General features: G+C 43.1%; 2 protein-coding genes across 3 annotated transcripts in view; one reads left to right on the forward strand and one right to left on the reverse strand.

Annotated features, from left to right (window-relative positions):
• Positions 1-13,095, reverse strand: part of lt (vacuolar protein sorting-associated protein light) — a 149,861-nt gene extending 136,766 nt beyond the window's left edge. The window contains exon 1 of the mRNA XM_065222307.1: positions 13,072-13,095. Coding sequence (XP_065078379.1) covers positions 13,072-13,092 — 21 coding nt within the window. The 5' untranslated portion in view covers positions 13,093-13,095. The remainder of the gene's footprint in view (positions 1-13,071) is intronic.
• Positions 1-15,303, forward strand: part of Sos (Son of sevenless) — a 52,652-nt gene that overhangs the window by 5,235 nt on the left and 32,114 nt on the right. The gene's annotated exons all lie outside the window — the stretch shown is intronic.

Here is a 15,303-nt window from a genome sequence, read left to right on the forward strand (position 1 = left end):
GTAGAACTTCCGTGTGTCGTTTACGCGGTACAGATTTTCCATCGCCTCGCGATCTCGGTCTTCCTGCTGACACTTCTTCCTTTTGGAAAACCGAGTTTTGTCTGTTCCGCGCTTGTCTGTATCGCTTCACATTCAATCTCGTGCGGTGTTACAGCGTTCTCGTCCGTGCTGCATTCTTCTCCTCTACTAACAGTTTGCATTCGCCGTCAAACCAGTCATTTCTTCGGTCCGGGATTGCAGTACCTAGTGCCGCTGCAGCAGTACTACCTATGGCGGAACGGATGTCCCTCCAGCCATCTTCAAGAGAAGCTGCGCCAAGCTGGTCTTCCGTGGGTAGTGCAACTTCCAGCTGCTGCGCGTAGTTCTGGGCAACACCGGCGTCTCGTAGTTGCTCAATGTTGGGTCACGGCGTTCGACTTCGACGGGTGTTATGCACCGTCGAGAGTTTTGAGCGCATGCATACTGCAACTAGGTAGTGGTCCGAATCTATGTTCGCACTGCGGTACGTGCGGATGTTGATAATTTCGGAGAAGAATTTCCCGTCGATTAGAACGTGATCGATTTGGATTTCTGTGTGTTGGTCAGGTGATCTCCAGGTGGCTTTGTGGATATCCTTGCGGGGGAAAAAGGTACTTCAAACTTCCATACCCCGAGAGGCTGCAAAGTTCACGCATCGTTGGCCGCTGTCGTTCGATACGGCATGCTGGCTGTTTGGCTCGATTGCCGGTCTATACATTGTCTCCCGTCCTACCTGAGCGATGACGATTTTGACGTCCCGTTGCGAATAGCCGTCGTACACCTGCTCCAGCTGCGCATAGAACGCTGCTTTCTCGTCGTCGGGTCTCCCTTGGTGTGGGTAGTGCACGTTGATGATGCTGTAGTTGAAGAAACGGCCCCTTAATCCTAACCTTGCACATCCTCGCGTTGATCGGCTGCCAACTAATCACGCGTTGGCGCATCTTACCCAGCACTACAAAGCCGTTTCCCAGCTTGTTGGTGGTGCCACAGCTCTAGTAGAAAGTAGCCGCTCGATGCCCGCTTTTCCATAACTTTTGTCCCGTCCAGCAAAGTTCTTGCAGTGCTACGACTTTGAAGTTGCGTGGTTGAAGTTCGTCATAGATTAACCTATCGCAGCCCGGGAAGCTGAGCGATTTGCAGTTTCATATTCCGAGTTTCCAATCGTAGTCCATATTTCGTAGCGTAGGTCTGTGCCGATTGTTCCTATCCATATTTCTTTCTTCAGTATTTGCCACATTTTTTTTATAGTACGGCTTTTTGGGCCTGCCCCAACCCCCTGTCTCGCCGGGTGGTAATAGTGGAGATGTGTACGTTGAATAGGATTTTGGAATCCATGATAACTCTTAAATCACGAATGGAATGTACTGTACAAGGTCCAACGAGGTAGCGTCGATATTATAGAGGAGATTTAATCGGCATATATTAATGTTCACACCCATTCTGTTTTCTTTGCACCATCGCGAAAGTGCATCGATGTCTGCGGAACGAATCCATGCTGGTACTCCGATATTATCGGTTTTGCTGCAGACAGTACGACGTCGTGGATCAAATATTCAAGGAGCTTTCCTAGGCAGCAGAGAATCGATAAAGACTGATTAAAAGTAAATTGGTACGCCCCTGCTAGCACGCCTCTAGTGTTGGGAATTGAATATCTTTGACAGTGGTTTGTTTACTTCTGTAGAGAACACTGATGCCAGTTTGATCAAAGTAGTCGATCGCGTTCAGAAATAACGTGAAATGGAACTCAAAAGAAGAAGAAATATTGTGCACAAACATCTGGGAAATCCGGAGCGATCCGGTTCCAAGCTGGCTACCCAAGTAACAATTTTGGTTTTATGAGGGTTCTGTAGACCAAGATTTAGGCTTGTAGCAGCTTTAAAACCTCGATAAACCTTGCAATGTTACTTGGGTAAAATGCTGAAGCATAGCATAAACCAGGTTGCACAATGTAGTAGGTGGTACGAGCTCAAAACTGTTGTTAAGAAGGAGACCCACCTTCATCCGTTGCTGTTAGATAGTAATTTGTGATTAATTACTACCTCTTAGATAAAGGATGAGTCTCCCTCCAACAGACCAGAGCTGTCGTGGCCACGTCCTTGCATCTGGTGGGGAAAGGGGAGGAATGTAAGTCCGACACTTACTTAGGAGAGATGCAGAGAACTCTACTCATAAGTGTCACGAGAAGGGTGGATTTTTGTTATTAGGGAGGGTAAGCCATAGGATACGCCCAGCCGGCGTTGCTGGCAATAGTTATATCAAGCATAATAAATAGAAGCTGTAAGTAGTTTATTTGTCCGTTGTTGCTGCCCATTACCTAAACATATTATTCAAAGCAGTCTTCAGATTTTGGAACTAAGAAACGTTATCAGCTCGATCCTGTTGCTACTTTGCGCCTGAAAATGTTTGTTGATCCTAAACATATGCACAATTCATTCTGATGTGTAAGAGGTTATTAACAGTATGTGCCAATCATTTCTTATGAATGCAAAGAAGCTTAAACCCGGGAGTTAATTACTTGAGTAAAATGCTGAAGATGCCGAAAACAACAGTTTGTCGAGTGCTCAAAACCTACAAGGAAACCCTGAGTGTGGAAAGGAATCAGCGGACCTACGAAATAACTGGAACCAGGAATCGTTAGGGGGGCCTCATAGCCTAGTCAGTAAAGGCACGGTATTACCTAGCCGGAGGCGGCGGGTTCGATTCCCGGTCCGGTCGAGGGAATCTTTCGGGTTGGAAATTTTCTCGACTTCCCTGGGCATAGAGTATCATTGTGCTTGCCACACAATATACAAATTCATGCGTTGGTAATTGGCATCGAAAGCTCTCAATTAATAACTGTGGAAGTGCATTTAGCACACTAAGTTGAGAGCACGCAATAAGCTAATATGCGCTAAGCAATAAGCTGAAGAAGATGCGAATAAGAAGAAGAAGAAGGAATCGTTAGCTGCGCAGCAAGGTGTTGAGGTGCGTTAAAGCCAACCCCGGTCTTTCGATCCAAGATGTGGCCAGAAGGTTCAACGCCAGCTTTCAAACGGTACAGAATATCACAGTAAGTACACATGAAGCAGAATTCCGTGCCCAAAAAGCGTGCAAGGCTTTTGTACGACCGTGTTTTGACGAAATACAAAGACTGCACTTTGATCGATGACGAAACATACGTTAAACTCGACTTTAAGCAGCTTCCCGGTCAAAAGTTTTATATTGCCGGGAAGATTCAAGTTCGTGTTTGCCGACAAGTTCGCGAAGAAGGCCATGATTTGTCAAGCGATTTGCAGTTGTGGCCTGAAAACGGAATTATTCGTCACATCCTCGACGATGACATCCCTAGTTTACATCGAAGAATGTCTGAAAAAGCGTGTATTGCCGTTCATCCGCAAGCATAGGGGCAAAGTCATCTTTTTGGCCCGATTTGGCCAGCTGCCACTACTCCAAGGTGTTTCTGGAGTGGTATACTGCCAACCAGATCGATTTTGTCCCCAATTTCAAAGTAGCGACTTCGACGAAGCAGCGGGGCAGTCAAGGACATCCAGCAAATGCGGGCAAAATGGAAGAAATGCGTTGATTCCGCGTCCGTTTCCACTGTGCGTTCGCTGATGGGTTCAATCAAGAGGAAGATTCGAGATTTCATTCGAACTGGAGGAATGTAACCATCTAATGCTGTAACTTTAAAGTTTTAATAAAAGTACTGTAAAGCAAACATTAATGGACTTTTTAAACTAATTGAATCACGAATTACAGGTCTTTTTGTGCGTACCAATTTTCTTTTAGTCAGCCTTTATCCCGCGGTAATTTTTGACGAGGCGCATGGGCAAGGAATCATTTTTGCAGTTTTCCATCAACCCGGGAATGTTTTTTCATCTAACGAACGATTGAACAGTATCGTCAATCAGTGCAATTCTTCAGTCGAATGGGAGCTAATCCATCAACGTAAGCTGCTTTCGACCCATCTACTTTAGCCAGTGCTCTCAACACTTCATCACGTGAAAAAATTAAGAACGGAAGACGGATATCACGCATTAAAAACAACCAAGGGCGACCTGCCATTTGGTACTTCACGAACTTCCAGAACGCTGATGGGTTTTGTTTCAAATTCGATTGCAGTCCATGCAAGTAACTTTGATAACTAATTGCAACAAACTATCTACAAGGACGTTTCCACAAGCAGAAGTGATTCTCGGGTTTCGTTCCTGTTGTTGACGAAGAACCGTTTAGGTGTTTTCTTCAGTTTGTGCGTACGTTTCTAAGCTCAGTAGTCCACCAAGGCTTCCTGCTGGCTCCACCAATAGCACGGAGCCGGAGCGAGACCTCGAAAAACTTGTCGTAAAGCAGAAGAACAACGGTGTCAACAGTTTGACCCTGAAGAAGCTGTTCCCAGTCAACCGATGGAAAGTCAGCATTGAGAGAGTCGAAGTCGCAGCGTCTAAGATCCAGATCAAGAGAATCCGTTTGAGTAGCGACTAGAGCATGCATATCAACTATGTACATCAGGGGCTGTTCATAAACTACGTAGACAGTTTAGGGGGGGTGTTGGCAATTATCAACGGCCCATACAAATTTTAAAGTTTTTGTATGGACAATTGTCTACGCAGGGGGAGTGGGGGGGGTCAAGAATCCCAAAAAATGTCTACGTAGTTAATGAATAGCCCCTCAGCTTAAACTTCAAACGGTGGATGGTGAGAATCAATAGGTAAGAGCGGTGATATAGGGTGCTAAATTTCAGAATCATCCGGAAAATTCGTAAAAGCCATATCGAGTAGTCCGTCGTTCGTGTTTGAAATTTGCGATTCAGTAAGTACGAGTTCTGGTTCGCTGGAGGCATTCTCAGACAAGTATCCATTGACATCTTCATCGAAGCTCCACTGCATCTGTGGAAGATTGTAATAGCCTAGAATCGCTGGCTGACGATCGATCAGATACAGACTGAACAGCGGTAGAGTTGGTCGAAACGGCACTGCTTTAAAATCAATAATTCCTGGAATTTATATAGAATTTGACATTTGGTCCGTCGTTGATCGGCCCTCGCGAGAAGCAGCCTGGTGTTCTCCTACGAAGGACTCCTGAGGCGATCGCAATATGTTAAACAGAACGCGTGAAGGTTTAGGCCGAATGGAGACGAGTTATTCCTCGATAATTAGTGCACTCCAATGTGTGTCCTTTTTTGAATAGAGGGCAAATGAGACCATCCAAAGAGCCTAGCCGGCAGTTCTTCATCCACTCATATCTTCATCATAATACGGTGGATTGCTTGATGCAGCTGCTCACTCCCGTGTTTGAGAATATTGGCCGGGTATGAGATGAACCAGCCACCCCTGAAAGTCACATTAATAAAGCTTACCTAATCTAAGTTCGGCCGGAAACTTATCCTTCTCAGCATCGTTATTGGTTTTCAGCTCACGCTTCATTGCCTTTTTAATCTCGTCTGGCGTTGAACGTGCCTTTCACCGTTTGCGATGTTAATTCTGTAACTTGAGACATTGTTGAACGGAGAGTGAGTATCTCCATTCAACAATGTATCAGATCAGTGGCGTCTTCCTAACCTCCTAACAGTAAAAGTAGAAGACTATCTGTATGTTGCATCTGATTTTAGCATAAATCATTGTTTAAAGCTGGTACACAAGTAAAAATTCAGGTTACGAGCCACTGCTCAAAATGCTCCTTCCACCTGGAAAATCGGGAAAACCGGGAAAAAGCCGGGAATTTGAAATCACCGGGTAAAGTCAGTGAATTTTGATGACAATTCGGAAAAAATTCACTTCGTCCTCTATTCGGAAAAATAAGATTTCTTGAAAAAATGTCAACACCCTTGGACTGGAGTAGATTTTCAGATTATTCACTTTGAAGAAAATTTTTAGGAGATTTTAGGATAATAAAAAGCTATTTCATCGAAAAATTCCAAGGGAGTTTTGGGAAGAACTCTTATGGCGGTAAACTCCAACTTGGATTACCTTTAAACCTCGTCCCTGTTTGGATAATCTGCTATGTTTGATTAGAGTAGTTTTGATTAAATCTTATGCCGACATCAAAGCAGCCGGACATTGTTGATGGGGACTTAATCCGAGAATAATACCAGTTGAAACTTAGCACCATTAGAGTTTTGATTAGAATTCCAAGTAAATAATGTGAGTAGGGGGAAGTGGGGTAATTTTGCAATGGGGCAATGCAACAGCCTTTTTTGGCTACCCGGAAATCAGGAAACAGCAAGTGGTTGTTCCCATGAATCTGCTAAGAATTATATTCAGTCACCAGATAGGTTAATCATAATGTTCATGTTTTAATTTCGGTTGAATGATACATAAGGGGTTCTGGCTTTTCCTGGAATTGTCTTCCGGCTTCCCGAGAAGTTTTTTTTTGTCTTCCTTTCTCAGAAGTTTCTTGGGACATTGCCCAGAAGTTTCTCCCTTTTTCCCGGAATCTTCATCCACCTTCCTCCGGATGTATTTTTACTTCTAATGATTTTCCTCAGTAATTTCTTCAGGTGTTCTTCTGGTTTTATCTGGAAAGTATTTTCGACGTCATTCCAAAGCTTATCTCGCTAGTTTCTTTAAACTTCTTCCGGAATTTTCAACCGAATTCTCCTGGAAGATTCTCTCAAATTGTTCCCGAATTTTCTCCCGACATCTCCCAGAATTCTGTTTTGCATCACCTGGGAGTATCTGTTTTCTGGATTTCTTTCGGAATATTCTTCCGGCTTCTTCAAAAAGTTTTTTTTTGCAAACTGTCACTTAAAACTATTATGGTTTACGTTGGAAGTTTTCCCGACATTCTCCCGAAGTTTTCTCTGATCTATCCCAGAAGAATTATTTCCAGATTTATTCTTCCTCAGTAAACTTTTCCAACTTCAGGAAGCTCTTTTTGCGATTTCTTTTTCGAATTCATCTGGAAGTTCTAGAGATAAACTAGCCTAAGGCTAAAAATCTCTTAAATAAACTCTAAAAAAAAATCTGGAAGTTGTCCAAACATCTTCGAAAATATTGTTAAACCAGAACTGAAAGGTTCTTTCGAGGCTTCCGACTTTCCTGGAAGTTTTTTTTTCTCTTTATTTAGGAGATTTTCAGCCGTAGGCTGGTTCATCTCCGCCCTGGAAGTTGTAACTGACTACTTCCGGAAGTTTATTTCCACATCTCTCAGAAGATTTTTGCGATTTCACCTAGAACTGTCTTCAAAATTCCTCCAGAAGTCTTTCTGGCTTCCCCGACTTCCGTTCACCCATAAATTTGTTCCGATATCTTTCGAAAATTCCCTTCAATTTCCCACGAAAGTTTCTCCCAACATCCTCAAAAAACAAATATGCCTCCGGAAGTCTTTACGTTTTCGTTCGGTCCGGTTTTTTTCCGGAACTTTATTCAGACATATCGCGGAAGTTGGCAGCCAATTGATCGGAATTTTTAGCGATTTCCACCAAAAATTTCTTCCGATTAGCTACTAAAGTTTCTATCTATTTGCTCCGAATATGTCTTCTCGTAGAAGCTTCTAACAAAATCCCACGGAAGATTCTTCTTTACTGGAAGTTTTATGTATTTATTCATTTATTTATAGATCACCCCCCTCGACAACATGGCCTTACAGACAAACATGGCCTTACAGACAGCTTAAAATGACTTAATCATTGGCATCAAATACATGGCAGACTTCATTGAAGGCTCTGCAGCACGCGTCTAATAGATTATGTTGTTCGTAGTTTGTTCGGTGACTAGAAATTCACAGGGTTTGCTGATTTCGTAGCTGGTGGGCAGGTGCATGTAAGCACACATTCTGAAGAATACTGTTACAGTCCATGTTGCCGGTTAAAATGTCGAAGATGTACAACCTCTGGAGCATCAGCCGTCTGCTTGCAGTTTCCATTCCAATAATTGCAAACCGTTGATCTTAAGGTACCTGACAAAGCGTTTCTGAACTCGTTAGATTCGTTGGACATGAACATTATGATATGGAGTCCAAACCTGTGTGGTATATTCTAGGACACTTCGGACTAATGAGCTATACAGCGACTTCAAAGTATAAATGTCGTTGGAATTGGCTGTATTGCGGCGTATGAATCCAAGCATCGCATACGCTTTAGCAACTGTTAACGAGATGTGTTCATGAAACCGTAACTTGCTGTCAGTCAAGAATGACTCCCAAATCTTTGATCGAATTGACTCTTTCTAAGGGTGAGAGCAGCAGTATGTAGTCGTTTATTATTATTATTATTATTTAACTTTATTAGGGAGGCTTTCAGCCTTGGGCTGGTTCGCCTCCAAATGTAGTCGTTTACATTTATCAACGTTTGTGTGCATTGAATTTTCCTGGCGCCATCTAGACCGCCACTCAATGTCAGCTTGCAGAGCACAGCACTCCAGAAGTGATTGTATCGCTCGAAAGATTTTCAGGTCATCCGCATACAATATCTTTTCGGAGCACAGAATATTGCAAAGTTCAGGGCCCTTATTACCGATGTCACTTCACGGTGAAGTGACAACTTATCACTCACGGTGAAGTGATTCTCATTTGATTTACACGGTAATCACTTCACCGTGAGTGACAAGCGTTCACTTCACTTCGTTTTCACCTTGAAGTGACACTCGTAATAAGGGTCCAGGGGACCTAATTGACGTCCTTGTGGCACACCCGATAGAATTGCAAATTCAACGGATTTAGCACCATGAATCTTAACCAAAGCTTTACGGGCCGATAGACACGATTTCAGCCAATTTATGATCCAAGTTGGTTGACCAAGGCGATCCATTTATAAAATGACGAGTTCGTGGGGCACTTTGTCGAAGGCTTTCATCTATTTATTTATTTATTTGTCGTCAATCAGTGTAGACCGTTCAACATAAATAGCGTCCACTTATTGCCGCTTTTCGATTTTGATGATGAGCTTATTGGTACACGACATAAGATTCGAAGGAATTCGAGTATTTTTTCATGAATCCGTGCTGACACTCCGAGATCACAGGCTGCACAATCGGATACAATGAGTCGTGATTAAAACTCTCCAGTACTTTGGCCAAACAGTTCAGAATGGATATCGGACGGTAGTTTTCTACACTGTCCATGTTGCCTGTTTTAAAAATAGGAGTTATCGACGCAAGCTTCGACGCTTCGGGAAAGATACCATCACGCAGCGATAAGTTGAAAATCTTTGAAACGCTGCACAATGTTTGGTAAAGACAGGCGCGATACGGTCAGGACCGGGACCTTTCGACTCGTCAACCAGATTAAGTGCTTGGAGAACCATGTTTTCGTCAAAAGCAAATAGTGGGAGCCAAATATTGTAGGACAGCAAACTATCAATGTACTGACGTGACGGCTGAGGTGGGTTGTCTTCATATACGTTTCGGAAAAGTCAGCAAATAGATTAGAAATTTTGGGGACGGGAGGTACGGGACTGATAAGTGACGTTGTCAGGGATCCTAGTCGAATTCTTCCGGCTCTTTATAAAACTCCAGACTGATGACGGGTCGTGCTTGAAGGTGTTTTGGAGTCTATCGATATATACTCACGGAAGTGGCCGAGCTGCATGTTTTGGTAGTCCTTTTCAATCTTTTCTGCGCGTGAAATTTTTGTTGCTAAAATAATGTTTTCTGGATTTTCGCAGTCGATTACGAAGATTTCGGAGTGGTGGTGTCCACCAGGACTGATTGAACTGTCTATTGGGTCGTCGGACTTTCAGCGGAACTGTTTCTCTGATAATATCGTGCAAGTTGTCGTAGAGTATAGATACGGAGTTGTCGACGGAGGCTTGATAAAGTAAACGGTTCTAGTCCAGGGAAGCAATTCGCTCGTTTACGATATGGCAATCACAGCGAATGAAATAAGGCTTCAGACGAGGAGTGTAGTCTTTCATCATAGAACGGGTGTCGTTAGTTAAAACGAACGGCTTGTGATGAGCGTCGACTCTAAGAAGTGTTGACGGATAATCGACAAGGTAAGGTTTACGCGGTCCGGGTCGGTAACAAAAGTCATGTCAAGGAGCTTACCGTTCACGTTCAGAAGATCGTTGATCTGATTAAATCCAGCTGACAACAAAGGATCTACTAACGCTAGTTCCTGCTCCGTAGATGCGTTAAGTGGTAAAAACACATTAGATTCCTCGTCCAAGCTCCACACTAAATTAGGCAGACACCGAGGACCACAATGACGTTATTTGGGCTGGCGAATTCTTCAATTTGATTCACAGATTCCACATGACTAGCGTAATTATCCACGTGACTGTTTGGGCGGATATAGATGCCGCAGATGTACACCAAACTGTCTCAGTTTTCTAGTTGTACCGCGCTGCAGCTGACCCCTGATTTTACAGCAATCAATACGCCAACGCCTCGCGACAAGTTACTAGTGAGGGAATTTCGATCGCACCGGTACACTACACAGCTAAAAAAAGTAGTGTAAATTTCCGTTACTATGATGCACATAAATGGAGCGTCATATATCATACAAGTTTAGATTATTGATCGTGTAAATTTATGAGACATGTAATGCAATATTCCATATATTGTATGCAACTATCCACTTTTGTTTGCAACATTTCTTGCAAGCTTCTAGTTTACGTGAAAAGGAAGTTTACATGTATGAATGTTTGCATGCATGGATGTTTACATCGCCAGTAAAATTCAGAATTTTTTGGTGTGTACGTAATTATTCGTTAGTTCGGCACTGGAGATTTTCATATGCAGCCACGTTTCGGTAACTACGTCGAACTCACAGGCAAGAAGAGAGAGAAGCAAACGGTTTGTTTTTGTTCTGAGGCCGCGAACGTTCTGGTAATAAACGACCATCTGAGCATATTGGTATTACTAGGCGGTGTTTTCGAAGGGCAACGTGGTTCAGGAGTGGGTGACGACAAGTTAGAATGATGATTGGGCTCGTTTAATGCAGCTCTCGCAGTCCAGGCTGACGCTGAGATTCCCTGTGTGAGTTTCCAAAAATGTTTAACATTTGAGCCATGATCAACAATTTCTCTCGAAACTCGATTTCCGGGGGCCATGTGGTTGGATTCAGGTCTTGTTTAACTCCTACTTTGAAGGACACAAAGGTTAGTGAAGACAATGGTCGACCCTTTGGCACTAGTGGCCTAGCCACAATATCATCCGTCAACAAGTAGACATATATATTTAGCGTGGCTTTTCTACTCTCGAAATATTTGAAAGGGCCATATCAACTTTTGCAAACAAACAAATGCTCCTTTCGGGCGAATCAAAGCTCGTCCATGCAAACCAAATTCTACCCTTCCCGATAGTGTTCTTGGTTTGGTTGGGAGTACTTCGGTTCGCGCAAAAAGGGCCTTACAAGTTTTGTTTGCAAAAGCTGAGAGGTCCTTTTCAATTGTTACGCATAATAGCAATTTCCCGGGAAACCAAATCAGATAAGTGAACGTGATTTTTGGTGAATTTCCCCGGAAAGGTTTGAGAACGCGCAGCACCTCCGTGTGGCAAGCTAGCTGATCTCATACACGCTTTTAGGGTGGTACAACCTCATTAAAGAGAGCGGTACCTTAAAACCGTGATGTTTCAGGGCAAATTTATATTCAGTAGACCATAAAAAAGTTAAGCATTGTAAAATTTTCCTAGAATAGAAAGTTGTGTTGCACTGTGTAATTTGAAATGATTTCTAAAGAGAGCTCCAAGGGAATTCCGCAAAAAAAAATACCAAGGGTATCGAATTTTGACGAGACAATCCCGACAATTCGAGGCATCTCGAGAAGAGATACTTTTGAGCAGAATTTCAAGACAATTATGAGACGAATTTCATCGGAATTGTCAGGAAAGTTAAACCAATTTTTTAACATTATTAGAAAGCTTCAGTAAATTCTTGGAAGAATAATTAAAAATTCGATGAGAATGTTAGAATGAATTCCATGAATTTTTGGAGTGTTCTGCAGAGAATTTCTGGATTGTTATAAATAAAATTGCCGAGGCTCGGTAGCTCAGTGGTTACCGTTTCTGCTTACTGAGCAGAAGGTCGGGAGTTCAATCCCAGGCCCGTCCCCTTCCTTGCAATTTTTCACTTTGCCTTATTCTATACCCACTAGATTTTAATGAAAACAAATTCTTCTTTAACACCGATCGCATCACTTACCACAGTGTTGGTCCTGATCTAAAAATAGAAATTGGATGAGTGCGCGCGCGTGTGTGTGTGTGTGTGTGTTTGTGTATTATAATCGCTCTACCAAAAAAACGATCCCTGCGTGTGCGTGCAGTGCAACCTTTCCCCACATCCAACATCCCAGTGATTTTACGTGGAAGCACAGAGGATTTCTCGGTTTCCTTCACAGCGAGTACCACGTCAACACATTCCTTCCCATTCCCTAGTTGACCTGCATTCGGACACGGCCGGCGCTGGTATTGCTAAATATTAGATCTCCAGTTCTTACACATTGAGGATGAATGTTAGTCCCAAACATCATCTGTTGGTTCTCTGTGTAATTGCAGCTGATCTGGTAATAACAGAGCAGCAACCGTGGGCGGTCAATCTGATTTTTTTTTTTTAAATAAAATTGCAAGTGACTCCCAGAGAGAAGCTCGAGTTCGTACCGTATACGTTTGCACCATTGAGCAATGTCAAAATTAAAAAATTCTCAAAAATTTCGTTTTCGAGTTTTTTTTTATTTATTCAAAGGGGGGATGTTTTTCAGAGTGTTAAACTATGTTAATCATCGGTCGAGTTTCCACTTGCTTCAATTACGGCCTCCACACGCTTCCGGAATGCACGGCAGGTACTAATAATGTAGTCTGGATCGATTTCTCTCCAGGTACGGGTCAATGTTTGTCTGAGGCTTGCTGTACTCGGGTGGCGTTTAGAATAGGCCTTGGCCTTCATGACGCGCCATATTGAGTAATCCAGCGGATTAAGTTCGGGGCTAGATGGCGGCCACATATCCTTCGCCCAGAACGGAAGATGTTCCTGCAACCACTTCTGAGTGCGGTTCGAGGTGTGGCACGGAGACCCATCTTGTTGAAATACAACATTTGGCTTCGGACCGTACTGTTCTTTGATCCACGGAAGAACATACTTACTTAAAATCCCGATGTAGACCTCCGTGTTGACCTTGTCGCCTTCTGGAATGAACACCGGGTCCATTTTTTTTGCCATCGGAAGCCACCAATCCAAACACCATAACGCTAGCAGGATGCTTGGTCAGATACACGTTCTTGTGCTCGTCTTTTACCGGAAGAGAACTAATATACCGGTCGGTTCTGGAATTTGATACGGAATCGACGGTAAACATGCTCTCGTCGGTGAACAGGATTACCGGATTTTTCGCTTAAGGAAGTTCAAGATTTTCTTGCATCGTTCGACTCGTAGCTCCCGGATGCGGTTGGTAATCATGTGAGATTTTTTCCGTGCCCTCGACTTCGCCCCGCAATCTTCCTTTACGATCTTCCGTGCCGTAAACTCACTGATCCCGTGTTCCTCTGCCATTTCCCTTATTGGACGCACTGGTTTCACCCGAATCTTCCTTTTGTTAGCAGCGATAACCCTCGGAACCCGAGCTGACCTCGGACGATCTGTGGCCACCTTCGCGGATAGTTGTCCTTTCCTTTCTCGGTCTAAAACTCTTTTGGCAGTCCACGGGGACACTCCCACGGCGATTGAAATGTCTTTTTGCAACATTTGCGCGGAGGACAAATCACGATTACGCTGCCACTTCGTCATGGTGCAACTGTTAAACTAAGTAAATCATTTTATTTTATACACAGTCTACTACGGTATGAACTATAGGTTACGTGCATGCAAAGAAAACCAAGGCATTGTATGCACAGGTAAAACGGGAACCTTATTTGTACGATGGTGCAAACATTATCACGCATACGGTAGATGGATCAAATTTATTTCTGAGGAATTCTGAAAAGAACCCTATGTAGGGAAATTAGTCTAACGGAAATTCTTGAGAACATTCCAAAGAAATTCTGCAAAATTTTAAGAACGAATTTTAAAGGTAGTTAAAACATAGATAAATTTTGACAATTGTTTAGTGATGACCCATTAAACCTAGTGATAAATTTGGTTCAATCGCATTGGGTTTTATGCTCATTTAAAACCAGGAAATTCCTAATCGAGATTGGCTGGTTGGCATTGTTTTATCTGCCAGCAAATTTCCCTCTACAGTATTGGCGCTGTTTTACTTCACACACAATTCTGTTCCAAACTTTCTTGCCCCTCAGCATTCATTCGTTCTACACCAAATCAAGCCGATGCAATTAAATCAGGTCACAATCTTGGTTTCTTGAACGATTTATAAATTCCGGAGTCAGTACGTGGCTGGTCCAAAGGTCCTGTATCTAACCGTAATAGGTCTGCCATCATTGATCTAGCTTCTAGAAAGCATTTCTTTTTTTCCCTTGATTTGTTTTCCGTCGATCTTGTTTTCCGTACTGAGTACCACAATGCTACCGACACCAGGGAGGCAGCTCCCACACCTGGAACCTACCTATCGACCCATCAACTCATAGACCGAGGACCAACGACTTTACTTCCCTTCCGAAGAAAGGTGTGATCAGAGATTTTATGTCTCAGAAAATCCCGGTGGCGCCGACTGGGATTGAACTCAGGCCTTTTGGGGTGAGAGGTAATCACGCTACCACTACACCACCAGCGCCGCTGATAAGCATTTCTCAGTCTGCCACTGGATACCAGTTATACACTGTTTGAGCCGACTCTCCTTGGTAGACAAACGCTACGGTGGCCTGAGCTGGTAAATATCACGGCCGTTATGTAACAATGAGAAAACAGGTCTTCTCACTATCACGAGCCGAAACTACCTATCATTAGGGGTCGTCCATTAATTATGTCACACATTCAGGGGGGGGGGGGGGTTGAAAACTGTGACGAGCCATACAAAAAAAAAATTAAGGTTCATACAAAAAATGTGACAAAGGGGGGAGGGGGGTTGAAAATGGGCCAAATTTGCGTGACATAATTAATAGACTATCCCTTAGCTTTCTTTTCATTTTCCAATGATCAAGCACTCAAGAGAATAATTCTTATGCGGTTTCGACATCAACATTTCTAACTAATCTAGATGAATTTAAGCAAGAAACGGTATGCAATCGGTAGAGTGATTAAGATTCCCTCGGTACTAGTAACTTAAATAGCAATAAATGAGTTAGTAATTACGTTGATCATAACACTATCACGTTCTGTCGCCCCGTAACGTGGGTAGATCACCTTTTCGTGGTACGTTACGGGATGTAAGATCTACCACCGATTCCTAGTCTTGACTACTTCAAACTAGGGGAACAGGATTTTACAGTAATCAAAGGAACACATCTTAGTCCTTGTTACTTTTTATGCCTTGTTGAT

This window comes from Ochlerotatus camptorhynchus, unplaced genomic scaffold (assembly GCF_037179485.1).
Source record: "Ochlerotatus camptorhynchus isolate MF236.1 unplaced genomic scaffold, CSIRO-AGI_Acam_v1.1 ptg000165l, whole genome shotgun sequence".
In the NCBI taxonomy this organism is placed as follows: Eukaryota; Metazoa; Arthropoda; class Insecta; order Diptera; family Culicidae; genus Ochlerotatus; species Ochlerotatus camptorhynchus.